General features: G+C 45.0%; 1 protein-coding gene across 4 annotated transcripts in view; it reads right to left on the bottom strand.

Annotated features, from left to right (window-relative positions):
* Positions 1 to 636: 636 nt before the first annotated feature.
* Positions 637 to 14538, bottom strand: part of ACTL8 (actin like 8) — a 49641-nt gene continuing 35739 nt past the window's right edge. For all 4 annotated transcript variants that reach the window (XM_037499671.1, XM_037499672.1, XM_054691521.1 and 1 more), the window contains exons 2-3: positions 3832 to 4247; positions 637 to 1894 (exon numbers count right to left, since the gene is read on the bottom strand). In XM_037499671.1, coding sequence (XP_037355568.1) covers positions 1139 to 1894; positions 3832 to 4179 — 1104 coding nt within the window. In that variant the 5' untranslated portion in view covers positions 4180 to 4247 and the 3' untranslated portion in view covers positions 637 to 1138. The remainder of the gene's footprint in view (positions 1895 to 3831; positions 4248 to 14538) is intronic.

Here is a 14538-nt window from a genome sequence, read left to right as displayed (position 1 = left end):
CACTGTCCACTGGAGCCTCTGCACCCCTCGGGTTGACGGGGTTATTTTAAGAGTCAGATGGACACTGACCTGGCCAGACCTGTGTTAGGGTCATGTGGCCCTTCCTAACTACTGGGGGACCTGAACACATAACCTCACAGGTGCCAAGGAAGGCAGGCACAGTTACCACCCGTCCCCAGGAGTCTCCATCTCAAACCACCCCATTGAATGAGGCACCCCTCCCCTCCCTGATCACAAAGCTTTGTGACATCTGATTCATCTCATGCTTCACCATCTGAAATACATTTCCCGTCCACAGCCTGTGTTCCCACAGCACACAGTGAGGTCTTTCGAACCAGGACCCTCAGGCGTCTTCCGTACTTCAGTGTACCCTGACACAGGGCCTGACTCACAGCAGGTTCTCCAATATTGATCAAATAAATGTTAAAACTAATAGAAACTCAAATTTAAAACAACTATTGGGGCAAGTGGGGTGAATGAGAGGCAGTGGAAGGAGGTTCCAGGTCCTTGTCCACTCTGCTCAGCAGTAACCACTGTTCATCAGCCCCCAAAGTCCTCACAACAATCTCCACGTCTCCCCAAGGGGCTGCCCACCCTACACCCACCTATCACAGAAGCCAGCACTGGTTCCAAACAGGTTATTTATTTGCAAATATAAAACAAGACCCTGGCCCAGGTGGGAAGGGCACTGCAGACCCACCTTTAGCAATTCCTCCCTGGCCAGAAAGGACTAGAAATTCAGCTGTCCCCATCCTCACCCTCCCGTGCCCCCTAGTCAAAAATAAGCAGGACCACTAGCCAATGGCCCTAGTCCCTCTGGCCCAGTGAAACCTACTCCCCCCAGACGAATGAAACTGCCCAAGGAGAGGCTGAGAAAAACAGGTGGCCCTTGGCACAGAGGGGGCATCCAGGGACAGAACCCCAATAAAAGGTCCCCAGGAGCATTTCCATTTCCTGGGATGACACCCGAGCCCTCCAGGAGCTGGGGTCCACTCTTGAAACAAGATAAAATTCTAAAACATCCCTCGTGACCCAGAATTCCGAAGCCAGCTAAGCCCACCCCTGCCCGGACCCCCTTGCTGAAGTCAACCTGCTCGCGCCGCTCCGAGGGGAGCCGGGGCCTTCTGGAGCCCGCAGGTCACATAAGCAGCTGCTCGTCATACTCCTCTTTGGTCAGCCACTGAGACCCATAAGTGGACAGATGAGCCACAACAGATGCCCCGAGCCAGACGCTGAAGTTTCTGTTGGAACCTACCGACATGGAGACCTGGATGGAGGGGAAATGATCCGTGGTCAGCTCGTTGAACAGGCGCTTTGTGAAGCCCGTGCAGAGGGTGTTGCCGCCACAGGCCATCACGTGGGAAGCCAGCACCGGCTGCACGGAGGCGTCACAGGTCTCAACGGAGTCACGCACCACCTGCGAGAGGCCTGGCCCTGGCAGGTCAAACCTCTGGGGGCTGAAGAACATCTCCGGAGCCATCCGCTGCATGGCGGTCAGCTCTAGGGCGGTGCCATCTGGGAGCTGGTAGGTGTTGCTCTTATCCGGCCTGCTGGCCCGCCGTCTCTGGTGCAGGCCCAGCGCCTCCTCAAAACTCGGCGGCACGAAGCACCTCTTCATCTGAATGGTGGTGACCGTGTCCATCTGAAACAGGTCGTGCTCGTTGCACTCCTCCTGAAAGAGGCTCTTGAAGAGGTAGGCGGAGAGGTCCTGGCCCCCGAACTCCAGCGTCCTGCCGCCGGTGCGGACGGAGCCGCCCAGATGGAAGGGCTGCACGCGGGTCAGGCCGTGGCCAGAATCGACCACCACGCCGGTCAGGAGGCCCGAGGCGTAGAGGGACATCTCCAGCTGGTCTGCCAGGAGTATGGAGGGGACATTCAGGGACTCAAACATAATCTGCAAGAAGGGAGAAGGCAGTGGCTAGGGGTGCTGTCCCTGAACAGAGGGCGCCCACCTGTTGGTTTGCCCCAGAACTATGCTAAGCGCTCAGCTCTCAAAACTGAGGTCAGGGGCCTCCCCTGGTGGCGCAGCAGTTGAGCGCTGGGCTGCAGGGCTGCCCGCAGCCTCTGCAGCACCGGTTCGTTCTCCGGCCACCGGTGAGGGTCCCACAAAAAAAAACAAAACACAAAAACTGAGGTCAATGTAGACAGATGTCTGTAAGGGGCTGGTGGCTGCACCCAGGGTGCTGGGCTCAGGGCCCCTGAGGCTGTGCTGTGGGCACAAGGGAGTGGGGGCTCTTGAGGATTAGGAAGAATTTGGGTTTCAGGAGACCATTTTGGCAGCAAGGTGAGAAGGGCTGTCAGATGGCCAGAAATGGCACTGAGAAGCTTGACATCGTGTGGGGCAACAAGTGGGGGGGCCACAGCTGAGGCTAGCCTGGCAGCCTGAACCATGAAAGGTGAGGCTTCAAAAATGCCAGGAAAGGAAGGAAGAGGGAGAGAGCAGAGGGAGGGAAAGACTCACCTCCTCCTGGCAGGTGAAGTCTAAATTTTAAAAATAAAATATTCTCAAACATCAAGACAAAACTGGAATTTGGTATTTAGGTTTTGGCCAAGCCACTAGACTGGGCTTTACAGAGCACCCCCAAAGTTTCCTACCCTGCCCCACTTCCCAGCTCTGGCTGCACCCCAGGATCCTGACCCTATACCTGCAGAAAGGTTGTTGACCACTTTCCTGCCTCCTCACGCCTCGGCAGCCCATCATTGCCCCTCAATGGCAGGGAGCTCCCTTCTTGCATACAGAATATTATTCCCCCACTACCCAAATAGAAGCCAGCATTCTCTTTTTCAAACAGAAAATCAAATATGACTCTCCCACTTAAAATTCCCCCAGAAGCTTCCTATTCATTTAGAGCAGGGGTTGGGGAACACATTCTGTAAAGGGCAAAATGGGAAGGGTTGCCAGATTTAGCAAATAAAAATACAGGATGCCCAGTTCGATCTAAATTTCAGATAAGAAACAAATAATGTTTTTGCATAAATATGCCCCATGCAATATTTGGGATATAAAACATCACTTGTTGCTTGTATGCAATTCAAATCCTAGCCAGACATCATATAGTTTATCTAGCGAACCAACAGCAGTAGATTTTGTTAAGCTTCACATGCTATATAGTACCTGTTGCAACTAGTCAACTCTGCTGTTTTAGTGGGAAAGCTGCCAGAGCTGATATGCAAATGAATGGGCGTGGCTATGGGCCAATAAAACTTTATTGGGAAAAAAAACAAATGGAGGGCCAGCTTCAGCTAATCCTTGATCTAGATAAAATCCAAGCACTTCCCACAGCCTACCAGTCCTGTAGAGTCCAGCTCCTGCCAACCTCACTTTCTTCTCTCCCTCTTGCAACCTCCCTAGTTCACTGGGTTCCAACCTCCCTGGTTTGAGTCACCTCCTCAGAGAAGTCCTCCCTGATCAACCTCTTGAAAGGGGCTCTCCCTCTCCATACCAGTCTTCTATCACTCAATTTCATCTTGTTTCTAGAGTTGACAACTATCTGGCATTCTTATCTGTTAACTTATTTATGGTCAAGTCCGAACCTAAGCTCTTTGAGGGCCAGAATATGACCTGGGAACATTTACGGAATGCACGAATAGATATCCCGTCTCCCCCATAGCACTGTTTATACAGTATTTTAGCTGCTGAGCCTCTGCTTGAGGAGAAGCCTCTGTGAGCCCCTTTTGCCCCATACAGTGTCAGGCACACACAAGACACTCAGAAAACATTTATAGGGCAAATTATTTAGAAAGCAGAGTTTCTGAAGCCCAGCCATGTCCAAACACAAACTTCCAGGCGGTTCCCCACTCCCCAGTGAGGTCAGCCCCAGGATCCCTTACCTCCAGGGTCTTCCGCCGGTCCACAGGCTCTCTCAAGGGGGACTCTGTGATGATTACAGGGGAGTCCTCATGCCCCCGTCTACATTTCTTCACAACAACTGTCCAGATGTTCTCCACAGCCTCCCAGTTGAGGACACGGCCACGCTGTATGGGGTAGCTAAAGGTGTCGGGGTGGTCAGAGCTAATGCCTAGAATCAAGCGCCTCCGGGCAGAGCTGGGGCCAGGGTTCTCTCTGCATGGCAGGTAGCTCACGATGCTCGGAATGACCATCTGGGGCTCATTCAGCCCGGACAAGCCCGCCTTCAGAAAGCCAGACCCGTGGTCGATGATAATGGTCCTTGCAGACATGGTGGAGGCAGAGGAGGGACAGGCCTCTGGACTTGGCTCTGCAAGGATGTTTGGCAAACTCAGGCCACCTGTGAAAGGAAAGGATGGGGGATCAGTGAGCGCATTCTAGATCACCTGGACGGCATCCCACCGTTCTCCCAGAGTCAAGCCACAGGCCCCCCTCCCAAGCCTCTGCACCATCTGTAACCTGCACCTGGACTGGTCTTCCCACCCCAAGCTGCCAATCATTCTGTGAGGCCTTCCTAGTGGGTGCACTCTGGGATTTCCTGCTTCCCACCAAGCTTCTCCCATTGTACACCAGGCGGGCACTTCCGATCCATAAGAGCAGGGATTGGGCCCCAGCACACTCCAGCGACCTGACAAAAAGTTTTTCACACAGCAAGTGTTCAGCGGTTGCTGGCTGCCTGATTCAAGGACACATGGGGCAGGATCGGAGCCCCTGATGTAAAATAATATGTAGCACCTGGAGGGGTAGTAATACTGATGGCGAGGGTGACATGCACTATTTCTGGGGTGCATACCCTCTACTTAGCATTTAGCTGAACAATGTAAAATGGCCATTTTTGTTGGTGAAAAATGATCAAATACCAGCAATTTCATCTGATTTGACCTGATACTCGTATATCTTCATCCCACTCCATAAAGCAGGTACCATGTTACACCCATTTTACACATGGGCAAATTGAGGCACAGAGGGATTAAAGTTACAAATAACAAAAGCAGGGTTGAGAGTTAAACCCAAACCAGATTTCTACAAACCACACTCTGAGCATGAGGCTAGGATGAGAAGTGGTAGGTTTGGAGTGTGAGCTGAGCAGCTAACTCTTTATATGAGGGAGGCTGAACATGGAACATCTAACACGATTGTGCTCAGTTTCCTCACTTATCAAGTGGGGAGAGTAGTAACCATCATGCTGACAAGGTAGCTGTGGTCACTGCCTGACTTCCAGACTTACTGGAAAACAACAGTAGCTAAAACTCTGTGCTATTAGTGAAAGGAAAATCATAGATTCAGGGACAGAATGAAGACTCCAGAGATAGAGTGAACTGATGTCAGACAAAGTGAAATAAAAAATTAAATGTAAGAACAATCTTTATGATAAACAGTAGGGAATAATTGAAATCCATATGCCAAAAAAAAATGAACTTCGATCCATACCTTACCAAAAATTAACCCAAAATAGATTGTAGATTTACATGTAAAACCTAAAGCTCTAAATTTTAAAAGAAAACACAGGAGAAAATTATGATGATTTCAGCTCAGGTAAAATGTTCTTTTATATAACATCAATAGCCTGATCCACAAGAGAACAAATTGATAAATTTTGCTCTTCAAAAGACACTGTTAAGAGAATAAAAAGACAAGCCATAACTGTGAGAAAATATTTAGAAATCATACATCTAATAAAGAACTCAAAATCCAATAAAGTTACTCCTCACTGTTTGAAAATTCACATTAGACCACTTTGCCTTTACAAAAGACCGACATTAGTACCTGCTTTCACTAACCAAAATAAATCCAAAGAGGATTTTCACTTTTATGACAACAAGGCACAAAGCGAGAAATACTGTGACTCTGCGTTAGTTTTGCAGCAGCTGTTCTAGAAGCAGTTCATGCAGAGCAGGAAGAGGGGTGTTACCCAGCTCCCCACCACCCCGAACTACTTTACACTCCATTCCTGCCTTTACTACATGTTAACATACTTCTAGATTTCACATGTTCCTTAGCAGGTTATTTTTTAGGTCTAGGAATGCTCAAAAATGTTTCCATTAAAATTAATGGCAAATGATACTTCACTTTTTGCCATTTCAGCATATGAAAGCTGACCTAGAAATGTTCTACTTTCGAATTATGAGGGAAACGTGCAATAAGAAAAGCAACTTTTTCAATAGGCAAACGATTTCAACACTTCACAAAAGAAGACACTTGGATGGCAAATAAAAACATGACAAAGTTAAAACCATAATGAGATACTTCTGCACACCCACAAAAATGGCTAAAGGTAAGCTTGACTATACCAAGTACTGCAAAGATACCAAATATTGCTGGTGGGAATGTAAAATGGCCCAACCACTTGGAAAAATAATTTGGCAACTTCTTAAAAAGGTAAATATCCACTGACCACACAACTTAGTATTTCCACTGCTCAGTACCTACCACAGGGAAATGAAAACTATGATCACACAAAAACCTTTTTGCACATGTTCATAGTAACTTTATTCATAACCATTAAAACTAGAAACAACCTAAATGCCCTTTAACTGGGGAGCAGATAACCAAATCTCCACGTGATAGACTAATACTCAGCAATAACTGCAATACATGAAGTTGAGTGAAAGAGGTCAGACTCAAAAGGCTACATACTATTACAGTTCTATTCACAGAACATTCTGGAAAAGGCAAAACTGTAAGAGTAAAAGAATCAGTGGCTGCCAGAAGTAGGAGGTGGAGCAGGGGCTGACCATGAGGAGTCATGGGAGAATTGGTGGGGGGGAGATGACAACAAACCTGGGACATATTCTAGAATGTGGAGGCAGGCGTGCAACTTGTGTATATTTATTAAAACTCTTGCAACCATATACTAAAAAGAATGACTTTTACTCTAAGTAAAAAATAAAAAAAAAATTTAAGGGAGAGACCCAGTGGGTGTGGGACACCCAAAAGATTTATGAAATCACCTTGCGGGATACAAATTATGGCAGAGACAGCTGACACGGTGCCCAGAATGCTTGTGGATGCTTCATGTAAGAGAGGCACGGGGGTGAGGAGGGGGGCCGCTCAGTCGAAGGTCGCATTGCAGGGCTGTCAGTCCCCCAATATCTGTGCTGCTTCAGTTTCTGGGTGGCAGGAACATCTGCCCATCACCATGGGGCAGGGCAGCCCCGGCCTGGCCCTAACCAGGGTCCCTCACCGTCACTAACTTCAGAGCAGCAATTAGGCTTCGTGGCCTTTAATTAACTCTGACATCAGATGGGGGCGAGCGAAAAAGAGGAGAGAGAAGAAGCCAAGATGCTGGCCTCTTCCCTCCCTGCTGGCAGGCTGGGTGATGGATTCCTCGCACTGAATCACACGGAGTGATGGAGAACCAGGCGCCGGGATGACATTCCGGGAAGCAGGCTCTGCCACCAACCTTCCCGCATCAAAGAGCAGGTGACGGATCAGTGCTCCCTTGGCACTGGCATCTGGAATCACAGGAGATGCTGGTAGAGCAATGTCCACTGCGAGCATCCATCGGGATGCTCATGAGAGGGACCCCAGGCTGGCCTGGGACATGACAGTGGGAGGCAGGGGTCATCTTGGCCTGGACCATGACTATTGGGAGAAAATTTGGATGACTCCAAAGAGTCAGCTGCAAGGATAGAGAGAAAATCTACACATTCAAAGTATTTTTAGTGAGTCACCAATAAATCTGAGCTGAGCACCCTCTATGCACCAAAACTACTCCAGACTTATATGATTCCTGCCCTCCTGGGGCTTATGTTCTACTGAGAAAGGCAGCCAGTAAGCAGCAAATCAAATACAGCATGCCAGAGAGGATTCCTACAACAAAGGAAAATAAAATCCAGCAAGAAGGAAAGATGGGGAAGAGCAGCACAGGCCTAAACAGGGCCTCAGAAAAGGCCTCTCTAGAAGGTGCCATTTGAGCAGAGAATTGAAAAGTAAGAGACTATTGCGGGTGGAAAAGCATTCCGAGCCAAATGAATAGCAAGTGCAAAGACCCTAGGATGAAACTGTTCACTGTGTTCTAGAAAAAAACCAGGTAGCTGGGCTAGCAGGGGTGTGGTAGATGAGGGGAAACTGCTGAAAACCCAGTGGGCTTGTAGGCCCTTGTGATGTGAGTAGAGACGTGGAAACCACTGCATTTTTAAGAAAGATTTATTTATTTATTTTTACAAGCAGAAGCGCAGGAAGGTGAGAGAATTCACCAGAGCCAGAGTGGGGAACAGAACAGGCAGACTGATGAAATACACTGCTGAGGGAGCAGCGGGTGCAGCAGGAGAAGTCTGCGAGCAATGTGGGACCCTTGCCAGCAGCCAGGGATCGAACTGGTGCTGCAGAGGCTGTGGGCAGCTTCGCAGCCCAGCACTCAACTGCTATGCCACCAGGGGAGGCCACACTGCAGTTTTTACAGAAGAATGACATGATCTGACTCGAGTGTAAAAAGATCATTTGAAAAATAGATAGAACAAGAGCAGAAGCAGGAGAGGGAAGGAGATAAGCCGTCACAGCGGCCTCCACCAAGCAGTGACAGTGAAGGGGGTGAGAAGGGTCAGCTTCGGGATATATTTAAGAAGGACAGACGCGCTGTGCTGTGAGACACAGAGAAAAGAATGAAGGAAGACACGAAGATGTCTGGCCCGAAAAGCTAGATGCATCTGTTACTGAGATGGGAATGACAGGAGAACATATTTGGGGTAGGGAGCAAGTCAGGAACTTGACTCTCAGCATGATGGAAGGTCAAGATGCCTATGAGATGAGCATGAAGATGCCCAGTGGCAGAACTTGCAGAAGATGCCTGAGATGCAGATGGAACTGGGAGTCACTGGACGCAGGTAATGGGGATGGACAGGATTAAGAAGGGTCTTGTTATATAAAGATGATCAAGCCTGGGGTACCCTCAGGTCTAGAGGCATAATAAGGCATGGCCAGGGAGGCAGGAAGAGTAACAGCTCAGAAGAGAAAGTATTTTGAGAAGAAAGGAATTGAGTGCGAAATCAAGACAAAGACAGAGAAATACCAGCTGGATTTCACCACATGGGTCATATGGGCAGTGTACTAACAAGAAATGTCAAGGAAGTGTTCAAAATTGAAAGTTGTGGTCACCAACACAATGCACATTTTCTGATCTGAAATGGGAAAAAATTATCATAAAACTACCATAAAGCAGAACATTATTGTGGGTCAAGATGGAGTCAGCCCACTACAGCCCTCTCTCTCACTGACAATAACAATTTCAGGCAAAACTCAAAGCCAATGACCTGAGGACTCTGAAATGCAAACTAGGAGGCTGGAGGAGTCCAAATGCAGAGGCAACTGACTTGGGATGAGGTTCTCATTTGTTTTGTTTTTTTTTTCTTTTTTTCTTGCACCTTAGATCCAAGGTAGACTCCCAGGACAGCTTCAGGAGCAGGTGGCTGGCAGCGAAGACTACGAGAAAACTGGTCTTTCTGACCAGATCAGGAAAGGAGGCCTTTTCAAAGAGTATGCAGAGAAGAAATGCAGAGGGGGGACCCCAGCTCTGTGTGAGGACAGGCTTGGTCCCAGACTCCCTAGAGACATGTGGGACAGACCTGAAGCAGGAGAGCAAGGACTGAATGAGCTGTCCTGACACTGGGCCCACCAGCCACAGAGAAGGACAGAATCACACCTGGATTGACTGTACTGGAAGCATCACAGAGACAAGCATTGTCCAGAGGAACTCAGTTCCACAACAGAATCTTCAAATTAGCCAGAATGGAAACCAAAATTACTCAACTTATAAAGAATCAGGAAAATGGAACTAATTTTTAGGGGGAAAGATAAAGATGCCAACTCTAAGATGACCCAGATGCCAGAATTTCCCAAGTGTTAAAAACAAGTACTATAGGGGCCTCCCTGGTGGCACAAGGGGTTAAGACACAGCACTATGAAGCCATCCGCAGTCACTGCAGCATGAGTTCGATCGCCGGCTAGGGAACTGACCCACATAGTGCATCAGACCTCTCCTGTCTCGCCCGCTGCTCCCCTCAGCAGTGTATTTCAGTCAATCTGTCTATTCTGCTCCTCACACTATTTCTGGTGAATCCTCTCAGCCCCCGAATCTCTGGCCTGTACTCCAGCTCTTGTATGCATAACTAAATAAATCTTAAAAAAAAAAAAAAAAAAAGCAAGTACTATAGTGATGCCCAGGACATAAAGGTGGGCATGCCTGAAATAAAGGAGAAATAGGTGTTCTCAGAGAGACAGAGAAACAGAGAACCAAACAGAAATTTGAGAAGAGACATATATAGTATCTGATTATTTTAAATTCTAATAGTAGAATGGAAATAACAGAGGAGTAGAGAATGGAAGCTATCAAGAAATTAGTCAATCTGAAAAAAACAGATAGAAAAAGAGCACTTCATATAAAGAGCCTCGGAGAATCACAAGAGGATATTAAAAGGCCTGATATTCATATTACTGAAGTTCCAGAAAGAGAGAAAAAAGAATATGGCATAATAAAATATTTGAATGGCTAAAGATGTCCCAAATTTGTGAAAGACAAAAATCTAAATCTATAGATTCAGGAAGCTCAGCATATTCCCAAAAGAATAAATTCAAATAAATGAAGTAAATAAATTTTTAAATGCCCCTGGTTCAACTGCTAAATTCCAAAGATTTTTTTAAATCTCAAAAGCACCCAGAAAAAAAAAATTAAAACATTCTATGTAGAGGAAAAACAAGAATGACTACAGATTTCTCACCAGAAAACACAGAGCCCAAAGACAGACAACAGCTTTAAAATGCTAAAAGAGAAAAAAATGTCAACCCAGAATTCTACATACAACAAGGAAAAAAGATCCTTTAGGAACAAAGACAAACTAAGATATTTTTAGATGAAGGAAAAGAAAGAAAATTAATCACCAGCAGAACTTTTTTAACAGAAATGATAGTGAAAGTTCTTTAGGTTGCAGAGAAATGATACCAGGATCAGGAACTTCAGGAATAAGAAAGCGCGACAGAAATGACAAATATCAGATCATTATTAAGGGCTGCTTTTTCATGATGTATGACTATGAAAAGCAAAAATATATAACAATGCCTGATGGACTTTCCAACATATGTATATGTAATAGATATAATTACTATGAAAAAGGAGATAGTTTAGAGAGTACTTATATGTTGCAAAGCTTCTATGCATCATTTGAAGAGTAAATATCAACTCTAATTAGGCTGTTCAAGGAAAATTCCATATCTCAGATGTAATATACAACATGAGGACCATGGCTAATGCTGCTCTGTGGTGGTATATAGGGTGGTCATTAAGAAAATAAATCCTAAGGGTTCTCATAAGAAGAATTCTTTTCCTTTTCATTGCATGTACATGAGAAGACGGATGTAAACTGAACCTGTTGTGATAATCATTTCACAATATATGTAAATCAAACCATCATGCTACAAGCCTGAAAGTTAACAATAATGTATGTCAGTTATTCTCAATAAAACTGGAAAGAAATTTCATATTTTTGCCAATTTTCTAACTGACATTTGTAGGACACTCCATAAGCAAGAATAGAATACATATTCTTCTCAAGAACACACAGAATGCTCAAAGATAGGCCACATTATAATTAATAAAACAAAACTTAACAAATTTAGAGGAATTAAAATCATAGAAGGCATGTTCTGCACTCATAAAGGAATTAGAGTGCAAACACAAAATGTATGAAAAAAATCTCCAAACATTTGGAAATTAAACAATGCAAGTCTAACTCATGAGTCAAAGAGTTAATTTTGAACTGGATAAAAAGTAAAATACGGGGCCTCCCCAGTGGCGCAGTGGTTGAGCACTGGGTTGTGAAGCTGCCCGCAGCCTCTGCGACCCGGTTCGATCCCCGGCTGCTCCCCGGCCACTGGAGGAGGGCCTGGCATGGCGTGCAGACCTCTCCTGCCGCCCGCTGCTCCCCTCAGCAGTGTACTTCAGTCCTTCTGCCTGCTCTGCTCCCCGCTCTGGCTCTGGTGAATTCTCTCCCCTCCCGCGCTTCAGACTGTGCCCAGTGCTTGTATAAATAAATAAAATAAATCTTTAAAAAAAATAATAATTAAAAAAAATAAAGTAAAATACCACCTTATCAAAATTTGCAGGGCTCAGCTAAAGCATTGTTCAGAAGGAATTTATAGCATTAAATGTTTATATACAGAAGTAAAACTGACTCTACTTGCAATGGCATCATTATTTATACAGAAAATTCCCAAGGACCTACAAAAAGAGATCCTAGAACTAATAAGTGAACTTGGCCAAGTCACATGATCTAAGTTCAATATATTAAAAATCAATTATATTTTATATTCTAGCAATAAAAAATTTGAACTAGTACCATCCATAATATCATTCAAACCCATAAAATACTTTGGTATAGTCAAATATGTCATAAAATATGTTAAAAGCTACAAATATTGGTGAAAGCAATCAAAGAAAACCTAAAGAAACAGAGAGCTATGCTGTGTTCCTGGATTAAAAGATTCAATATCTGTAAGTTGTCAATTCTTCTAAAAGACATATTAGGGACTACCAGAGGGATGGGAGAAAGAAGTTGGTGAGTCAGGTAAAAGTCACCACTGTATGGTGAAGGGTGGAAGCTGGGTTTTTGGTGGGAAACGTAATATGGAATAAACAGATGTTGGTTTATAATGCTATCTGCCTGCAAAGTACATCATGTTATGAACCAATGTTACTTCAATAAAAATAAAATTTAGGCTGTTTTAGTGCAGCCCCCCAAAAAAGATTTCAGTCCTTTCTAAATTGATTTATAGATTTAATCCCAATCAAAATGCCAGCAGCAGTTTTATTTTTAGATCCCACCAAGATGAGTCTAAAATTGATACAGGAAGGCAAAGGAATTAGAATGGGGAAAACAAATTTGAAAAAGAAGAACAAAGTTGGAAGACTCACATTATCTGACTTCGAGATCCACTATAAATCTTCAGTAATGGAGACAGTGTGGTATTGGTGAAAGAATCACCACGTAGATCAATGAAAAAGAACGGAGAGCTCAGGAACAGACTCACACAAACAGACAATTGATTCTGACCAAGGTGTAAGGACATGTCAGTGATTTTCAACAAATGGAGCTGGGGAAATTGAACCTCTCGGTGGTAAAAAAAATAAATAAATAACCTCAACCCATTTCTCACCTCTTACACACACAAAAATTAACTGAAAATGGATCATATAAACTGTAATTATAAAACCAAAAACTGTAGGACTTGCAGAGAAAAACCTAAGAGAAAATCCTTATGGTCTCGGTGTTCTTAGATACACTGCCAAAAGTACATCCATTAAGGGAAAAAAATGTTCTACTGGACTTTATCAGAATAAAAAAATCTTGTTCTTTGAAAGACACTTGTGGGAATGAAAAGATAAATCATAGACTGACAGAAAATATTTTCAAGCCACGTTTCTGATAGGGGACCTAGATACAGAATATAAAAAGACTGATGAAAAATCAGTAATAAGAATATAACAATTTTTTAATGCATGAAGTATTTAGAAACCTCATCAAAGAAACGAGGGCAATGGGAAATAAGCAACATGAGAAGGTGCTTAAGTGTCATTAGTCCTTAGGGAAATATCACTTAAAACAGAGTAAGAGGGGCCTCCCCGGTGGCGCAGCGGTAGAGCGCTGGGTTGCGAAGCTGCCCGCAGCCTCTGCGGCGCCGGTTCGATTCCCGGCTGCTCCCCGGCCACCGGAGGAGGGTCCCACATGGTGCGCAGACCTCTCCTGCCGCCCGCTGCTCCCCTCAGCAGTGTACTTCGGTCCTTCTGCCTGCTCTGCTCCCCGCTCTGGCTCTGGTGAATTCTCTCACCCTCCCGCGCTTCTGACTGTACCCAGTGCATGTATAAACAAAACAAATGAACAAACAAATAAATAAATAAAACATGCCTCTATAAAAAAAAAAAAAAAAAAAACCAGAGTAAGATACCGCCATGTATTTCAAAGGTCCATTTTTTTTTTTTTTTTTTTTTTAAGGACAGTACCAACCAACAGCCAGCAAGGATGAGGACGAGCTGGGACTTTCCGACACTCCTGGTGGGAACACGAAACAAGTGCAATCAGGAAAACAACTTGGAAGCTACTTGCATCAACTTACTGTTTAACCCAGCAATCCTAGTCTTATCTGGTATCAACCCAGCAATCCTAGTCTTAAAAGAATTTAGGGTAAAAACCACTTTACCCCACTGTAAATAACTATGGGATACTCTTCAAATTAATGACACATGGGCTCATGTAGGGGACTTTCGGGATCAGTGTGGCAAATGAATGAACCCAGGCATATGTGTTGTTTTTATAGGACATTCTGGAAGAGGCAAAAGCATGAGGATGGCAAAACCATGAGGGCGGGGCTGGGGTGGGTGGTAGGAGGGCTGACTACGCAGGGCAGAGCGGGGTTGGGGCATGATGGAAGGGTAATTACACCTTGATTGTGGTAGAGGTTAACATGCGTGTATGCATTTGTCAAAAACTGAGAACAGCACAGCCAAAAGAGTGACTCTTAACTGCATGTAAATTTTTAAGTGAATTTCTAAAAAAGAACACTGGGGGAACTATTGGCAATTTCTGAATACAGCTTATTTTTCCAATGCTAAATTTCCTGCATTTGATCAGTGTGTTGTGGCT

The sequence above is a fragment of the Talpa occidentalis genome, unplaced genomic scaffold, assembly GCF_014898055.3.
Source record: "Talpa occidentalis isolate TD23 unplaced genomic scaffold, MPIMG_talOcc4v2.1 talOcc4.9, whole genome shotgun sequence".
Classification (NCBI taxonomy): Eukaryota; Metazoa; Chordata; class Mammalia; order Eulipotyphla; family Talpidae; genus Talpa; species Talpa occidentalis.
This window is presented reverse-complemented; position numbering and strand designations above follow the sequence as displayed.